The 18,163-nt window shown below is 34.1% G+C and overlaps 3 protein-coding genes and 1 long non-coding RNA gene across 7 annotated transcripts; 1 reads left to right on the top strand and 3 right to left on the bottom strand.

The window, feature by feature from the left end:
* Positions 1 to 4,025: 4,025 nt before the first annotated feature.
* LOC106401943 (glutamyl-tRNA reductase-binding protein, chloroplastic) lies at positions 4,026 to 5,915 on the top strand. The gene is made up of 5 exons (XM_013842561.3): positions 4,026 to 4,448; positions 4,561 to 4,641; positions 4,948 to 5,052; positions 5,192 to 5,341; positions 5,498 to 5,915. Exons 1-5 carry the CDS (start codon positions 4,098 to 4,100, stop codon positions 5,741 to 5,743), a joined length of 933 nt encoding a protein of 310 aa, XP_013698015.1. The 5' UTR covers positions 4,026 to 4,097; the 3' UTR covers positions 5,744 to 5,915.
* Positions 5,747 to 8,185, bottom strand: LOC106398854. Its single transcript, XM_022701807.2, has one exon. It carries the CDS (start codon positions 8,170 to 8,172, stop codon positions 6,418 to 6,420), a length of 1,755 nt encoding a protein of 584 aa, XP_022557528.2. The 5' UTR covers positions 8,173 to 8,185; the 3' UTR covers positions 5,747 to 6,417.
* Positions 8,186 to 10,704: 2,519 nt separating this feature from the next.
* Positions 10,705 to 13,330, bottom strand: LOC106397836. 4 transcript variants are annotated; one of them, XR_001279864.3, is made up of 11 exons: positions 12,999 to 13,327; positions 12,681 to 12,757; positions 12,534 to 12,602; positions 12,376 to 12,447; positions 12,203 to 12,294; positions 11,778 to 11,946; positions 11,507 to 11,698; positions 11,323 to 11,418; positions 11,197 to 11,250; positions 11,048 to 11,112; positions 10,705 to 10,948 (listed from the first exon to the last, which is right to left on the bottom strand). It is a non-coding gene; the product is annotated as an uncharacterized LOC106397836 (long non-coding RNA). The 4 variants fall into 4 exon arrangements; XR_001279862.3 differs by having other exon boundaries at positions 10,705 to 11,112; positions 11,507 to 11,691; positions 12,999 to 13,330; XR_007324095.1 differs by having other exon boundaries at positions 10,705 to 11,112; positions 12,725 to 12,757; positions 12,999 to 13,326.
* Positions 13,331 to 17,541: 4,211 nt separating this feature from the next.
* On the bottom strand, positions 17,542 to 17,898 carry LOC106398855. Its single transcript, XM_013839356.1, has one exon. It carries the CDS (start codon positions 17,896 to 17,898, stop codon positions 17,542 to 17,544), a length of 357 nt encoding a protein of 118 aa, XP_013694810.1.
* Positions 17,899 to 18,163: the final 265 nt, after the last annotated feature.

Here is an 18,163-nt window from a genome sequence, read left to right as displayed (position 1 = left end):
AATTGCTTTGCTCTTCTCACTGATACATTGTTTATCTTACAGGATCGTTTCTCGAGGACGCTAATTGGAGCAGGTGAAGAGAGAGGTGGGGTCTACTATTTTAAGGATGTCATGGCAGCTAGGGTTCGTGTTACTGCACCAGTTGTTAGTTCAGTTGATCAGAAACGTTGGCACCAGAGGCTTGGACATCCGTCGCTTTCAGTTTTAGATTATTTACCATTTTCTGTTTCAAATAAAACTGCTGCTCAGAGTCCTTGTGACACATGTTTTCTAGCAAAGCAAACAAGAGAAGTGTTTTATACCAGTTTGAATAAAACTACAAGTTGTTTTGAACTTATTCATTGTGACGTATGGGGTCCATATCGCACCAAAGCTTCTACTGGATCTGTTTATTTTCTTACCATAGTAGATGATTACTCTCGAACAGTATGGACATACCTGCTTCTTGAGATGTCCGAAGTTCGGACAGTCCTTACACACTTCATCGCTATGGCGTTTACCCAGTTCAACAAGCAAGTCAAAACTGTCCGAAGTGATAATGGGACAGAGTTCATGTGTTTAGCGCAACATTTTCGTGACAAAGGGATACTTCATCAGACGTCTTGTGTTGCTACGCCTCAGCAAAATGGTCGTGTTGAAAGAAAGCATCGTCATATTCTGAATGTTTCAAGAGCATTGTTATTTCAAGGGAGTTTACCAACCAAGTTTTGGGGTGAAGCAGTTATAACAACAACACATTTGATAAACAGAACCCCGTTTGCTGTGCTTCAAGGTCGCACACCGTATGAACTACTTTATGGAGAGAAACCATGTTACGATCGGTTACGAGTGTTTGGAAGTTTATGTTACACTCACTTGAGGTTGCGTGATAAAGATAAATTTGGTCCAAGAAGTCGTCGCTGTATATTTGTTGGTTATCCGTACAATCAAAAAGGTTGGAAGGTCTATGATATTGATAAGAAGGAGTTTATCATCTCAAGAGATGTAGTATTTCATGAAACTGTGTTTCCTTTCTCCACTATGGGCTCTGTTTCAACTAGTTCATCATCTCCAGAAAGTTCAGCTACACTGGCATGTGACGAGGACTGGGAAGTCCAATCAGTTATGCCTACTATCGAAAGAGGGAGCTCTGAGAATAACAATGAGACAGCAGAACATTCTTTAACTTCAACATCGCTTCTGTGTAAAACAAGTATAAATAACTCTGCTTAGCAAGAAAGTCCAGTACCGATCCCCATCAATACAACTCCAACAAACTCGCCAATAAATTCTGAAACGACAATACCAGTTGCATCTGATTCTCCTGTGGCAGAAGTCCTTGGTAGAGGACAAAGAACGAAGGTTCAGTCTGTTAAGCTTCGTGATTATGTTACCTACAACGCTGCTTGTCTTCACGACCCCACTCTCGCTCTAAACTCTCAATCATCAGCGTCTTCTGAAACTGTCCCAAGTAAGATACCTTATCCCTTACATGATTATGTATCTGATCTTAATTTTTCTCCTCCTCACCAGGCGTTCTTAGCTGCTATCACAGCAAATATAGAACCCAAACGTTATGCAGATGCAGCAAAACATAAGGTTTGGAGAATGTCCATGAAAGATGAGGTCGTAGCTCATGAAGAGGCTGGTAATTGGGATTTGGCGACTCTTCCACCATGTAAAAAGGCCATTGGAAGCAAGTGGGTTTACCGTACAAAGTACAATGCGGATGGTACAATGGAAAGACACAAATCTTATTTGGTTGGAATGGGAAATACTCAAGTTGAGGGAAATGATTATAGTGAAACATTTGCACCAGTTGTCAAAATGAATACTGTGCGCAGTTTGCTAAGTCTAGTAGCTGCAAAAGGATGGGAAGTTCACCAGATGGACGTCCACAATGCGTTTCTTCATGGAGACCTTGATGAAGAAGTTTACATGAGGTTACCACCTGGTTTCACTCATTCTGATCCTAGGAAAGTATGTCGCTTACGCAAGTCTATCTATGGTCTTAAGCAAGCACCTCGTTGCTGGTTTGCCAAACTCTCAAATGCACTGCTCAAGTTTGGATTTCTTCAATCTTATTCAGACTACTCTCTGTTTACATATACAAAAGAGTTAAAAGAAGTTCGCGTGCTTATATATGTCGATGACTTGGTGCTTGCCAGTAATGATTTGGAGCTGCTTACAAAGTTTAAAGAGTATTTAGGAAAATGTTTTCGCATGAAGGATCTGGGTAAACTAAAATATTTTCTTGGAATTGAAGTTGCAAGATCAGAGGAAGGCATTTTTTTGTCTCAGAGAAAATATGCCTTGGACATCATTGCAGACACGGGTCTTCTTGGATCCAAACCAGTTACAATACCACTTGAGCAAAACCACAAGCTTGCGGGTGATAAAGGACCACTTCTTGATGATCCCAAACGGTACAGACGCCTAGTTGGGCGCTTGGTCTATCTTTCCATCACACGACCAGACTTGTGCTACACGATACACATATTGTCACAGTTTATGAAAGCTCCAACGATTGCTCAGTGGGAAGCAGCATTAAGAGTGGTCAGATTTCTCAAAGGAAGTCCAGGACAGGGTATATTATTGAGGTTCGATAGCAATCTTGAAGTGTCAATTTATGTAGATGCTGACTGGAGCTCATGTGCTCTGTCTCGTCGGTCGATCAGTGCTTACGTAGTGCTGCTTGGTGGTTCTCCAATATCATGGAAAACAAAGAAGCAGAAAACAGTCTCTCATTCTTCTGCCGAAGCTGAGTACAGAGCCATGGCGGCAGCTGTCAAGGAGATCAAATGGATAGTACCGTTAATGGCTGATCTCGGCATCACACTTACTTTGCCAGTTTCATTTTTCTGCGACAGTAAGGCAGCTATGCATATAGCAGCCAATCCAGTGTTCCATGAGCGTACAAAGCATATTGAGCGTGATTGTCATAGTGTTCGTGACGCAGTCAAAGCTGGTCTTATTGCAACACATTATGTACGTTCCAAGGATCAGATAGCCGATGTTCTTACTAAAGCGTTGGGACAGTCACAGTTTGAGTTTTTGTCATCCAAGTTGGGTGTTCAAAACTTGCACTCTCCAACTTGAGGGGGAGTATTAGGGAATCCAGTCCCTTATAGGATTAGGATTACCTATAGTATTTATCTTTAACTATTAAGTTATATTGTTGTTAGAGATAATCATAAGTTCGTATTGATAAGGACGTGTACTTGTGTATATAAGAGGATGTACGTTCTACTGTGAATAACAAGAAAAGAGTTTACAATTATATCAAGTTTACAAAAGATTAATACATTTTGGTTTGTTGCATTAGAGAATTTTAGAATTGTAGAGATAGATGTAAAATTAGTGATGGCATTAGGCCTGGGAAAAAAATCCGGAGACAAAAAACGAACCAAAACCGAACCAAAATATCCTAAACCAAAATTGTAACAAAACCCTAAAATATCCAAACGGTTTCTATATTTCTATATCCGAAATAACCGAACCGGACCGGAACCGAACGGTATCCGAATATATACAAATATTAATTATATATACATATAACATAACTAAATACATATTTTTAATTTAAAAAACTACTAAAAGTATCCAAAAATATTTGAAGATAACAAAATTACTATAAAATATCCTAACTACCCGAAAGTATCCGGATAGTTGTATCCAAAATATCCAAAGTAATCCGAAATATCTGATTTTTGTTAGGAAAAATTTCAATTTTACCACAGATACCACTTTTCCGGATATTTTCTGGTTTCTAGTTTACTATCCGAACTGAACCAAACCGAAAATAGGTCATGTAATAAATGGATTTTCTAGTTGTCTACCTGAACTATCTGAAACCTGAAATACTCGAACCGAACGAAAGTAATACCCGAAATGCCCATGCATGGATGGCATCATGTCTGGTCAGATTTGTATTGTTATTAATTTTACCCCAACCTAAAAAAAGATGGTTCTTCCAGGTTTGGAAACACACTGACCGGATAAATTTTTGTATATAATTTGGTTTTTGTCGGTACGATTCCGGTTTGTTTTATCCGGAAGATTCTATCTTCACAAGAGTCAATTCTTTCTCTCTCTTTCTCTGAGCAAAATCGAGAGAGATGAAGCTCCAAACCCAATCCTTCGCTCTCAACCTTCTCCCATTTCCGAAATTCGACAAACGCGAATTCATCCCCCCAAAACGAGACCCAATCTCCTCCCTCCGATGCTCCGTCTCCACGCCGTTGACGGCGACCAATCACCAGCTCTCCGCGTCGAGCCACAAGCCCTTTCCGGCGGAGGTTTCGAGGAGCATCATGGAGCTTTCATCGGTCGGAACTCTCTCCACTTTGACCCACGACGGATGGCCGCTCGGCGTCGGCGTTCGCTTCGCCGTTGACGGAGAGGGTACTCCTGTTCTCTGCCTCAATCGCGCATTGTCTCCTGACAAGAGGTCTGCTCTTCATGTTCAGGTTGCTGATTTCACTCGGTTTCGGTTTAAGTGTGAAAAAGTTTGATCCTTTTAGAGTGATTGTTTGTGATCTTTTCCTGTTTTTGATAATTTTTTTTTGTTGTGGGAATCAGTTGGAGCAATGTGGATTGAGGACTCCTCAGTGCACGATACAAGGTAGCATTGCTCGACCTGGAGACGATAATGCTGTAAAGGTACTACCTTTGTGTATGTTCTTTTCTTTGTTTGTAAGATAAGGTTTCTTGAATTAACTGCTTATGTGTCAGAGAGGGCTGGCTGGTTGAAATCAAATTAAACACAAGACTTTAGTTTAGTTGTTGTCTCTATTCACTGAGTGTGTAGTTTGTATTCCTAGCCTCTACCAGGTGTTTGTAGAAAACCGTTGGTAATTTGAAGTCATGTCTTATTTGCCCCTTTTATGTCTAGTATTATTAATAGCCTCTTGGAGAGAACATATTATTTCTCTTAAAAAAAAAAAAAGCTTGGTTTAATTGGTGTAGCGTCTTAGTGCTACATGGAGGAAAAGGTTTGGCGAAGAAGTTGAGGAAGACAGTTTATATGTTGTTGCTGTTGACCGTGTGCTTCAAATGGAAGACTTCATGGAGGTAGCAATCCTAACGTCTTTTCTAGCATCTTGTGAGCAGTCATATTTCAGTTGATCTCCTCCCCATTAAAAGAAGAAGAATACTAATCAAGTCTTGTTGCGATTCAAACTCTGATAACAACGTCTTAAAACTTTTCCAGGATGGGATTTGGGTGGCGTCAGCAGATTATAAAAATGCAAGTCCTGATCCTCTTCGAGATGTTGCACAAGACATTGTCAACCAGATTAACGCTAACAACATGGAAGACATTTTCCGTTTCTGCAACGTATACGTTGATCTGGACTTTGTGGTTAGTCTATTCAACATGCTATGCAAGTACTACTTAAAGAACGTCTGATTAGATTAGATTAGATTAGATGTTTCTGGAGCATAACTACTAGATTCACACTTCAGATTTGTTGTCTTGTGGAATGTTCAGAACTATACTTTCACTGCCTAATGCCAGGTTTCAGAGACAAAGATGATATGGATGGATAGGCTTGGATTCGACCTTCGAGTGTGGTCTCCACGAGGTGTATACGATGTCAGGATTCCATTTCCAATGGAAGTAACAGATGAAAAAGGAGCCAAATCATCGTTTAATGGAATGTCACAGCTCGCTTGGGAAGTAGAGAAAAGTTATTACCCCGCAGATTTCAACAAGGTTAAACTACTTAAACCAGTAGTTGGATCATTACAAAAGGGACAATAGCCGTTTTATTGACTCTCTTTTTTTTCTTCTTTACATTCTTTACTAGTGGATGCCAAAATATGGCATTGGCTCTGTTGTAACTCTTGGAATAGTGTATTTTCTGAGTTATAGTGCTTGTACCCACAACTTGAAGTAAGATTTGTCATCTATTTTGGTAATTATTTTGAGCAAATGCTTTAGTTTTCCTTAAATAGTATTCATTAGTCTTGTAAACTTCATACAATATATGCAACATAGTCTTTTAAGGAGTGACGGCTTTTTTGCGCAAGCTATACAAATAGTAAAAATGCATGCATATAGAGCAACTATATAGGAACCCCAAGTCTGAACAACAAAGGCATATATAATCTAACCTCTATAATTACAAAGTTGGAGTGAGTGAATAGGAAGATATGGGTGTTTTGATACACACTAGCCAATATTGTATAAATCTGAATGGTAAGAAAATTGGTACCATCTAGAGATTTGACATCCTTATAATTCTGATTTTATCTTATATATATATATATATATTAATCGGTATGTTCGGAGTCCCTTCGTGCAATATGACAATATACAATGGTTCAATATTGCTTACATAGTATTGGAGAAGTGTATAAAATGCAAAGTTTTTATAATATGCCCCCAACTAGAGATTGGTTATGAGTAAAACATAGAGAACGAGAAAATGAACATCAAGCAAACATGGTAAAATATAGTACAACAAAATTCATACACTTGAGAGAACATATCTCAAAACCAGATACTTCGTATACTATTTTGTGTTCACAAAGTTTATCGCAACTTTTACATATGTTGCGACTAAGGCGATCATTGAGAAGAATAGAAACATCCACTTCAGGATACTCGATTACTACACCATGCATAATATTTACGTCTTTTCCAAGTAGACATTTAATATGCAGTGTAACGTTGCAGTCATGGCACATATAAACTCCATTCTTCGGATTTGCTTCTTTTTCACAAACTTCGCAGAAGTATTGACCATTTACCTCTTCTTCGTAAGAAAAAAGAAGAACATGTTCATCATGCTTGTACCTCAACTTATTGGGTAAAGTGGCACATCCAAAACATGCAACAAACCCACATTCTCCACAATTTAGACGATGACCTCGAGATTTGTGGCAAACCGAACATATTTGTTTAGATCGGGGCTCAAATGTAAGAAACAAGGGATGCTGATGACACCGATGATCCAATGGCTCAGCTATAGAAGCACAACGTACGTCTAACATATACTCACAATCCTCTTCATCACATAAGTACGCAAATCCATTGCTTGAACGAAGACAAGCTTTACATTCGAACAATGCACAGCCTTGATGACCCACTTGTAGACTAAGGGAATGAGGATGAGTCACTTGGTGTTTCTTCCGAGGAAGCTGTGCACATTCTTTATGGAGGATAAAATCACATTGCATGCAACTGTAAATAATATCATCACATATGGGAAGTGTGCATGCTTGACAATAATTGTTCTCGTCAAAAGCTCTATCGGTCTTCTCATCGAGTCTCATATGATGATCTTGATGACTTAAATGTTGTATAATTCCCTCACTTATCTCAATGAAGGAGCTAATGTCTTCATATGGATCTTCTGGTTTTCCCTCAAGTTCTTCTCCATCCCATACATCTTCTCGTGTTGCACATTTAGAATGAACACCATAATTGCAACCCTTTACGCAAGAATATCTTCCATAATTTGTGTCTATCTTCCAGTGACACACTCCGCACATCAATTTTTCTGGAGTAAGAGAAGAATTGAAAGAGATGCGGTGTTCATGACGTGATATTCTTATGATGCATGGAATGTTTAGACACTCTTTATGGACTACAAAATCACAATGACCACATGAATACATCAAAGACCTATGATCACTCAATCCACAAATGTCACAATTCAATGAGCTTGGCCTATAATTGTAGAGAAGGGTATGCTCATGCCTTTTTGGATGGTTTATTTGAAGGAGTGCTTCTTTTCTAGAACAATCTTGACACACACTAAATTCGCATCTAGAGCAATTGTAAACCCATTCACTAAAATTTGAACAACATATACATATCTTACTTGGATCTGTAAAAATAAGCCGGAGAGTATGCTTAGGATGATATGGGTGCTTTGATATCGGCTCGATACACACTCTGTGGAAACTATGCTGTAGTGATGGAATATGGCAAGAAGGTTCTTTGCAGATGTACATCAGGGGCTCGAGATTGTGGAGTATTTGATCCCCGCAAACTGCACACTTGTTGAAGAATTTAGCATACGTTTTGTTGACCTTTCGATGTAAAGGTCGGATGTGATCAGATGAAGATGATAATAACTCTCCGAATTGTATACAGTGAAACTCATCTTCTACGCTTAGAAATTTTGCATCAGGGCATAAGAAAAGGGGAGTGGCACTTTTTTGCTTTGACATAGAATGCATGGTTGAAATAACAAGATGGATATGAAATTTATGACGGATAGATGATTTGAGAGTGTTCGTATGTCTGCATACTCATAGATATAGGACTTGACACAACAAATACAAACGTTGTTTTATTAGTAATAAATTCTTGAACTCCTCACGCAAAGTACTAATGCTATGTGTACGTTTTTGCTTTCCCTTCACCTTTTTATCACATTTTATAATGTTGCTTCTGGATTGAAACAAGGGTTACAATATTGTACTCTTTATTCTTTTCTAAATTTTCGTGATAACAAAAATCTTAACTTTATTAAATGGAAAAACAGAAGACTTGTTTGATGAACAAACAAATACATGTTATTTCACTAGTGATATGAACCTCAAATATATTAAATTATTAGTTGTTGCCATTTAAGATTTGGGGGTCGTGAACTAATAATAGATTTTAGGAGTGCATGTTAGTAGATGTCATGATGTAATGTCAATGTGTTTCTTACTCTCGGTGAGTGAATTTTGGGATTTTTTTTGACTTATGTGTTAGATGCCGGTTTTTTGGCTTAAGTATGTATTGCGGTTTTTATTTATTTGTTTAATTTAAGAGTCAGTACATGAGAGAGTAGGAATATATTTTGTAACTTTAAGAGAAAAATAAAGTAATAATATTGTTTATTCATTATAGGAAAATTAATGAAAATTAATGAAATTATTGATTAATTTTAATATGTTAATATTTAATTTATACAGCTGATAATAATTTTAACTATTTGTATTTGTTGATCTTGTTAAAAAGCATAGGTTTTTCTCATCACTAAATTTGTTTATCCAAATGTAGTTGTTTTACATCTTTCAATAGTTATTATATAGTGAATAAAATAAAATTAATATATTACAGTTGATATTCAACACATAAAATTATTATCTATGTTTCTATTTTTGGATTTACTGATATTCTTATTTTTTAAAATATTTTATTTTAAATTTATTATGTTTAAATAATATGGAAAAGAGGCATTGATTCCTCGTATTTTTTTGAAAGAACATTTCCTAGAACCATACTAATATAATATTGCTTTTAGAAATATATGTTCTCATTATTTAAAATGTTATTATATTACAAAATAACTTCTGATATTGATTTTTATATTAGCTTATTATATATGTAATAAATATATTTTATATTTTGGCAACTGTATTATACATATTATTAAAATGGTTTTATTTATTTATTGGATATTCTTGTTTGGAAGGCCATTGACTTATTTGTGAAAAAACAGTTTTAGGCTTTAAATCTTTTTAAGTTAAAGCAAGCGGATTTCTTAGGAACCAATAGTAGCTTTATGATTGGTTTAATTAAATTCAACAGAACGTGTATGATGTGACAAAAACATGTTTAATTTTCAGACTAAAATTTTGTGAATACAATGTGGTAACTTTATAATCAAGTAGTTGCTTTAAAAATTACCATTTATCAAAGTATATTAAGATAAAATAGTTTTATAACATCACATACCAAATTTTAGAGAGAAGACTTTGTTTCATATAACATCTAGTAAATAGTCTAACGAAGTTTAGAGCTGAAGAAAAGTCAAACTCAACGGAACAACAGCTCATTAGAGCTTAATGGAAAAGATAAGATTTATGTTTTAGTGATAAGTTTTACCAGATAAATTTTCTAATGTGGTAAATTTTATAATATTTAAAATATTATGTTGATGTGTCAATTTGTGGTTCTTCACTTGATGTTGTGTGTTTCATGAAAAAAACAAAAACTCTACTTTATTAATAAAAGTTTATTATTAGATTTTATTATTTTTTAGAAAGTTATGATTTGAATATTTAGTAATCACCGTTGTGTTTTTTCTTCAGTTTTCATGTGAATATTTTTAAGATTAAGTTTGGTTACCACAAAAGGAAAAAAATATCCATGATAGTTCTTTCGTTTTTATATCCATTGGTCAGTTCTGATGAAACGTCAAAAATAATATTGACTTGGTTGTCATATAATATTTTTTTGGTAAAATTGTTCATATAAATTCACATGTTTTTATTTATGTATTGGTTCCATTTTTAGCTGCATTTGGTTATATATGTTACCTGGTTTTTCTTTGGACTATAAATTCTCGGTATATTAGTATTTGTTTTTGGTCATTTTTAGTATAATATATAACATATAACTCTGAAATATGATCAAATGCATAAAATTAATATGAAAATTGGTTCATTTTGAATATTTGAATAAAAAACGGTAGATTTTCAGATTTTTTGTGTGTGTTTGAATTGTTGTTGAATCTTTATTTTGGCTATTTTGTGTAATTTTTAGATATTTTTTTTAATTTTTTTCGGATAATAGAATCTTTTAGATAGTTGTGCAATATTATTTTAAAAAATAATTAAATAATTAAAATATTTAAATTTATAAATGTGAACCACGCATATTTCAGAGAACTCGGAACATATACTACGTTTTGGGTTTGGTTTTATTTTGTTCAGCCCTAATTCTCTGTAATGAATATGTAGGAAACACTTTCAAGTACAGTCAAAAAAAAAAACTCTCAATAAATCCTTTTTATTTTAGATAATAGTATAATACACTATTAGTGCTCTCGTTTAATCATAAATATTGTTATATATTGGTACAATGATTAACGATATAAACGTAAATATCCGTGACACTACTTTTGCCCTAGAAACGTTGAATATTTGAGCAAACATTACATGAGGGAATTGGTAATCGATAACGCTAGTAGGATTTAGCCCCTTCAACCATGTCTCTTTGGTTGGGATACCTATCACACTGCACACATTAAAGAGACATTTTGCTGGCTATCATTACATCAGAAACACTATTTTATCAGGAAAATTGCAAGTAAACAATATTTGACAAATATCTAACTTCAGGAAAGAGAAAGAGCGAAGAGACAACAACTTTAGTCAGAATAGCACCCGTAGCCCACATATCTGAAACACAATAAAAATTACACCATTCTTAAGAGATGGACCAATACCATATTGAAAGACTATTTGAATCTTGAGAACACTAACCAACTTTTGACGTGTACACATATGACTGTAGTCGGTACGTCTGGTGCCATGTACCTGTTAAGAATTTAGAGCAATCGCAATCAGCACATGCATCATTCAATTACAATACAATGATTGTAACCTTACCAGCGTGTCTAGACATACTCTATATATTCGAATGGACCTCCCAGGCCACGCCAAGATCAGTGATCTTAATGATGACATTTTTAGAGAACATATTTTCTGCATAAGAGAAATAAATATAAACATGATTCAACTATGACTGCTAAAAGACTTGGAAGCGGAATCAAAATACACATCACACGTGTACCTGACTTTAGATCACGATGGAAGTATCCACGCTGAGGCATGCAAGAAAAGACTTGAAAGCACCAATTTTGGACATCAGATTCCTCAAGAAGATTAATACAATCATTCATAAGATATGAAACTTTCACTTCCCTCAGATTAATACATTCTTCCCAAGAGATATACATCTTGTTCATAATTTTTAAACTGCAACCTGTCCAAGAAAACTTTAGTACCCTAAAATCAAGTACAAATGGTATAGAAGCCATGTTCTCTCGGAAAAAACAACTTACAGCTTCACCAGTCAGTTTATAGTTTATTGACAGCTCGCCAAACATTCCGAAAATTTCCAAAAGAACCAGTATGGAATAGGGACTAAAACAACTTGTTTTTACTGTAAGGATCAGGTTTAGAAGAGGCTTTAAGACTACGCGCAGAAAGGATAGCTTGCTGATATCAGCCCTGTAAAATGCAAAGATGCCAAAAACAGTGATGTTCAAAAAATATAACGTAAAAGAACATCCAAGACTTAAACACGATTTATAGAAACTCTATCTTCTATTATTCATTTTACGATGTTAAAGCTACGGACTACTGTCATCATGGTAGTTATGTATGCTATTCATGATGATTCTAGTACGAAGGCTGCCAAATGAAAACAGACCTCGCAAAACTGTGATCGTGGTAGCCAAGAGCATGAGTGAGGATATCTAAATACCTGATATTATCCACATCAAATGAATGAGGATTTCTACATGATTTGAAGGTGTTTTAAGGTGCTGATCCAGGGAAAAGGCATCTGTTCAGAGGCTGAGCAAAAGAAAAACGGCCTTAAGATAAGATTTGTCAATACTAATATTGGTTTTGTAGTGTTTGTTATGTATTGTAAACCTGCTGAGGTCATGCGAAGTTAGCTGGATCATTCAGGCCTGGAATTATATCTACTGAAACTCCTGCAGCTATCTAAAACAGTCCACAAACAAAACAGGAATTTGAACTTTCACCACAATAGAATTAATAAGATACGGATAGATCTGGTTTTGACTCACTTGTGTAAACATGATATCAAGCTCTTTGATGGGCTCATACAGTTTTGATTGATCTTTGGAGTCCATGTTCTGCAAAAATCAGCCAGTAATAACGTTTCTAAGAGGCGATAATTGAAGCTGTATATCAGTAGAGAAAGTTATCAGTACCTGTCCAGTTTACGGAAAAATTCAACAGCGTTTCCAGCAATTACCACATGAACTATCTGAGTTGCAAAGCTTAGTTCCTGTTCAAACCAGCATATTATAAATTAGAAACTAAAGGAAAAAATATGGAAGAAACTCATCAGAGATATGCGTGTTGAAATAACAGAGGAGTAGAGGAATGGCTTTCAATGAACAGGCCCGACAATAGCAAAACGTAGTAATCTTCTTTGCAGAAGAAGATAGATGTAGTATACGAGATTACTTTCAGATATGACGAGAGTCATGAGGTTAGCAAAAGGAAAAGAACATAGTCAAACTTACTAAGATCCAAAGGCCAGCTTTCAAATCGGCAAGAGTGTACGCCTGTGTTGGAGTCTGTGCTTGACAGAGATTGTCTTTACTGGTATCGTGGTGGCGAGGCTGTTCATCGCAGGCAACAAACACATTTATAGGAGGAGCCTCAATCGGTTACCTTGGAAGATGTTGAGGGCGATGAAATGAAAGAGAATGGGAAGAGTGGTTCAAATCATGTAATTGTTCACTGCAGCCGTTACAAAGTTATCGCTCAGAGGCGGTGGGATCTGGAAGGACACAGTTGTTTTTTGTTTTTTATCTCCAACATTGAAATGGCAGAAACCCTATTAATATCTGGGTCTTTAACAAAAGACCGTAAGAGAGCCCAATATATTTTCAGAGACCAACAGCTGGTCCATTTCACATGATGCGACAATACAAAAAAAAATTGATCGAAAGTGTCTGACACGTGTCCTAAATTGCCTTATGCTGAATGCTGACGTGGGAAGGGAGCACAAGTCTACTTTATATATATAAGATATAAGATATGCCTCGAGTAACCCAAATTTAGTATCTCGTCCAAGATGCTGAAGTAATAAAAAAAGAACAATAATACTAATAATAATCTCTCAAAACTTCTATCTATTGTGTTTCCTAATAAAAATTAAAAATTAAGTATGAACTAGATTTTGACCCTCGCAACCGCGCATGCGTTTTTTCAAATTGAATTGAAGGAATCGTAAATTATGTCAGCTGCATATTTAGATTTTGGATGGTGAAACAATCAAATTGATATGTTAGATTGGTAACTTGTAATTTGATAATCTATACAACGCAAAAAATATTGTAGTGTTTTTGTTTGTAGAACATATTCACTTTTTTTTTAATATATGACGTTTTAGAGAATTATTTTCACTTCATTTAGATGATATTTTCAATTTTTAATGAAAATTTATTTATTTATTTATTTTATATAACTTTTATATTCTCTAGTTAGTTTTTTATTGGTTAAATTATGATTAGGTGAATAGTTAATGGTGTTTTAGGTTAGATAAAATAGATTTTTTTTTTAATTTTTGTGAACAAATCTAAATATCAAAGTAAAAAAAATGAAATATTTTCATTTAGTTGATTATATATATTAGTACATCTATATTTGTATATACATTTGTTCTATTTTTTTCTATATTTTTTTTCTATTATATAGAATACAATTTAATTTATATGTCAAATTATTATTTTCAATTTAGATTTAACGTTTGAACAACATTCTAGAGAGAGCTTGACGAAGTTTTAGCATATGCATTAGTTTTAATAGTAATTTAGATGTATAAAGACATGAGAATCATTATTTTTTCTAATCATTAAACTATTTAATAAAATCAAATTTGATGTAATTTTAATAGAATTTTTACTAGTTATTTGCAAATATTTATAGTTTTTGTAAACTATACTAAAAATAAGTATAAGTGATCTTTAAGATTTTAAGATTTAGTAATTGTGTGGTTTGTTTAATTTTAAAAAGTATAATATTCTTAGAAAGTTTAAGATCTTTTTGTTATAAATGTTATATAAATAATATTTTGTGATTTACAAATATATTATTGGTAAAATCAATAAATTTTAAAAACACGGTATAAAATACGTCTGATAGATTATAATTATTAAATACTCTCTCCGTTTCAATATAGATGATGTTTTAGAAGGATTATTTTGTTTCAATTTACATGAAGTTTTAAAATTCTAAGGTTAATTTAATTTTATTGGAAATTGTTCAGCCAATTAAATTTTACGTCTTTTTTATAATTGATTAACTGATTTTAAAATTATATCTTTAAAATATTTTTTTTAAATGTAATTTTCTTAATATTTGTTCACAAAAGCAAAGCATTAAGTATTATGAAACGAAGGGAGTATATTTAAAATTTAGTTTTATGATTAAAAACGAATTATATTATACTCCCTCTGGTTTTAAATATAAGATTTTAAGGTTTTACACACATATTAAGAAACAATAAATACAATATTTTAGTTGTTACTTTTTGATTATATCAATAAAGTTTCACCACTCATAATTTTACTTTTTAATTTATGTTTAAATTTTTAAAATAAATGCATTAATTATATCTCAAAACATCATACATTTGTATACAAGATAAAAATATATAACATCTTACATTCGTATCCGGAGGGAGTATGTTTTAGAATGGTATTTATTTGATAAAGATTGTTAATTATATTAAATAAAAATCACATGTTGTGATACTTTTTTGACATCATCAAAGTAATAACAATAATCATATGTTATGGTTGCATAACATAATACTAAAAACAGTTTTTACGATCATATGTATATATAATCATATATTTTGATTCCATAACATATGATTTTTTTATGTTAATGATATGACCTACAAAATAGTTAATGGCCTACAAAATAATTATAATGTTGTTAATAATTATTAGATTAATGGGTAAAAATAGTTTTTATAAATCAGTTGGTATATTTAATTATATTTAATTGATTGGTCTTGAATACAGATTTTTGAATTTAGCATATATTAATAGTAAACAATTTTTAGATTCTCCTCAAAGATAGTACTATATTGTTCATTTTGTTAAGATATTAATAAGATATATTTGTGATTATATTTATCATAAAAATAAATGATAGGATAATTAAATAGGATGATTTTCTAAGAGATGATCAAAAATGAAATATCACACATGAAAGAAGTCATAACTCATGTTTCAATAGATAGGATATAAAATATTTCACCCTAATCTTTTAGACTACATGTTTGAAAAACTAGTGTGTCACCTTTTGGTAAGTTACATCACCCTGGTGAAGGTGCAAACTAAACTCGACTACATGGCATGGTGAACTTCACAAAGCTCGCAAGACTTTGTACGCCACTAATTGGTTTCTACTTCTCATCAAGCTCATTCATTCGTAAACCTCTTATAGCTTGATATTATGCTTAGTCAAACTAGTTATATGCATGTTTAATGCTGGGATCTTGAATGTTATGTACAATTACATTGTTATGTCCGAAACACTCAAATCAGTAGTTTTTTTTCTTCAAACGGCTATTATATTACTTAAGCTTGAGGTGGTTTGGGAAATCAGACCGGAACAGAACAACCAATGTAATACAATTCCCTATGAAAAGATCTCGCTATCTTAGCTAATGAATCAGACGATACATTTTCCGAACGAGGAACAAAGATGATCGAGAACTCCGTGAATCTGATTTTTAACTTCATAAACTCCTCTAGCTCAGTAGAAAAGTTCGGCCATGCTCCGGAGTCTTTGATCATCGAAATTAAGTCCTTGCAGTCGGTCCCAAAGGATTGACATGTCGATACGTGGAGCATACACTCCATTGCCCAAGATAAGGCATCCAATTCTGAATGCAATGGGGAGATTCGTCGGCGTTGATTCCTTGCTCCCAATAGTTGCGTCATTCATCTTGAGCTTATCCATGTCCATCCACAATCACTAAAGAGTGGGTCATGTGTCCAAGATCCATCTATCATGCTGCATCTCTCTGAGATTGGAGCATGTCCTTGGTTTTGTGCTTCCACCATTTCTTCTGGTCTCAAATCAGTAGTTATTCTTGATTAAACAAACACTTAGATTCAGGAAATTTTTTTTGGGAGAAGCTCTAACTTGGTCAACGTGTCTAGAAAGCAGAAACATAGGTATCTATTTTCTCAGATCCCTTTTCAGTTGCTTAGGTAGTGTTTGTCATTCCAATATGTATTAAAAATGGGGGGGGGGGGGGTTTATCTTACATTCCATGACTCTAAATCTTAATAAAGTGGAGATGAATATATCTTTTAACTCATTTTGGTTTAGTCCAATAATAACAAACCCATTTTTCTTAATATTTCTGCCCTCAGGTGTGATGCATTATTGATCCTCTGGACATATGTATATGGGGTGTAAGAACCCTTGTCTACATATAGTTTATATAATAAATCTGTCAATTCAATTTTGGTATAGTCTTTTGGGTAATAATTTATTTCTTTAGGGTGATACGCTTTCTTAAGGTGTGGAAAAGTAGCATCATTTTATGTCTCCAAATTCCAGTGAATGTAAGTCGTCTCTGTCGAGATTATAAAAGGGAACCAGAACATTTTGCTTGATCGAGGAAGATTCAGTTCTGAAAGTATTTGTATGCATACATGCGTATATTATATTGTATGGTACCAAATGCAATCGTGTGTAAAAATAATTCTAAAAACTGATGACGTAAAGTATTAATACTGTATAATTCATACTTTTATGTGTTCACAGTTCAATTTGCATTATATCAGTTTTTATGTTACTTCTGGAGAAGGAAATGGTCAAATGTAGTACTATCTTTTTATACACCATCTTTTTAAATGCTTACTTTGTTTCTCAACAAAGCAAAGTATCTGTTGATGAGAAAAGGAAGACCTGTTTTGACATGTTATATACTGTTTGTGAGTTGTGAACTTGTAACATAAAGATCAATTATATTGTGGAGTTGCCTCCTTAAGTTTTTTTTTTTTTTTTTTTTAACAAAGAAGCAAAACTAAACTAAGTAGATTCCTGAGCCGATAACCATCTCGGAGGAACGGAGTCAACATATACCATAGCAGAAGGCTGAGTCCTAGCACATCGTGCTAGCTTATCCGCCATTATGTTTTGTGCCCTTGGAATATGCTGAATAGTGAAAGTGGGGAAGTATTCCTTACATCGTAGAAACTCCCCCATGTGAGTAGTGAACGCCGACCATTCTGTTGGAGTAGACACCATCTTCACCAACTGTGAGCAGTCTGTTGCAAACACCACCTCTGAGATATGTAGGGTCTTCATGCACTCCATCGCCCATATCAAAGCTTCACATTCTGCATGTAAAGGTGATAGACTCCTGCGAATAGACATTGCACCCATCATAGTATCAGTGGATCTTTCGTCTCTGTAAAACCATCCTTGCCATATAAAAGGATCTTGTTCCTTCCATGCACCATCAATATAACATCGGTTATACCCTCTTTAGTCTGGGCCTCATCCTCCTTAAGTAATACCCAACTTGTAGCTCAAGTTCAATATTTGGTCCATAATGGTGAATTTTGCTTACAATAATAATCTATTAACTCTTAACCATTAACCAGTTCGATATAGTTTATTGTTTTCTAATAAAGAGCAAATAATTTTA

The sequence above is a fragment of the Brassica napus genome, chromosome C5 (genome assembly GCF_020379485.1).
Source record: "Brassica napus cultivar Da-Ae chromosome C5, Da-Ae, whole genome shotgun sequence".
In the NCBI taxonomy this organism is placed as follows: Eukaryota; Viridiplantae; Streptophyta; class Magnoliopsida; order Brassicales; family Brassicaceae; genus Brassica; species Brassica napus.
The sequence above is the reverse complement of the archived record's forward strand: the minus strand, read 5'-3'. Positions and strand labels throughout refer to the sequence as shown.

Bases quoted from the DNA above. Each gene is read 5' to 3' on its own strand.
- LOC106401943 (XM_013842561.3), top strand. From the start codon at position 4,098: ATGAAGCTCCAAACCCAATCCTTCGCTCTCAACCTTCTCCCATTTCCG. The intron at 5,053-5,191 runs GTAGCAATCCTA...AAACTTTTCCAG, and splicing joins AAATGGAAGACTTCATGGAG to GATGGGATTTGGGTGGCGTC. The intron at 5,342-5,497 runs GTTAGTCTATTC...GCCTAATGCCAG, and splicing joins ACGTTGATCTGGACTTTGTG to GTTTCAGAGACAAAGATGAT.
- LOC106398854 (XM_022701807.2), bottom strand. From the start codon at position 8,172: ATGCATTCTATGTCAAAGCAAAAAAGTGCCACTCCCCTTTTCTTATGC.
- LOC106398855 (XM_013839356.1), bottom strand. From the start codon at position 17,898: ATGGGTGCAATGTCTATTCGCAGGAGTCTATCACCTTTACATGCAGAA.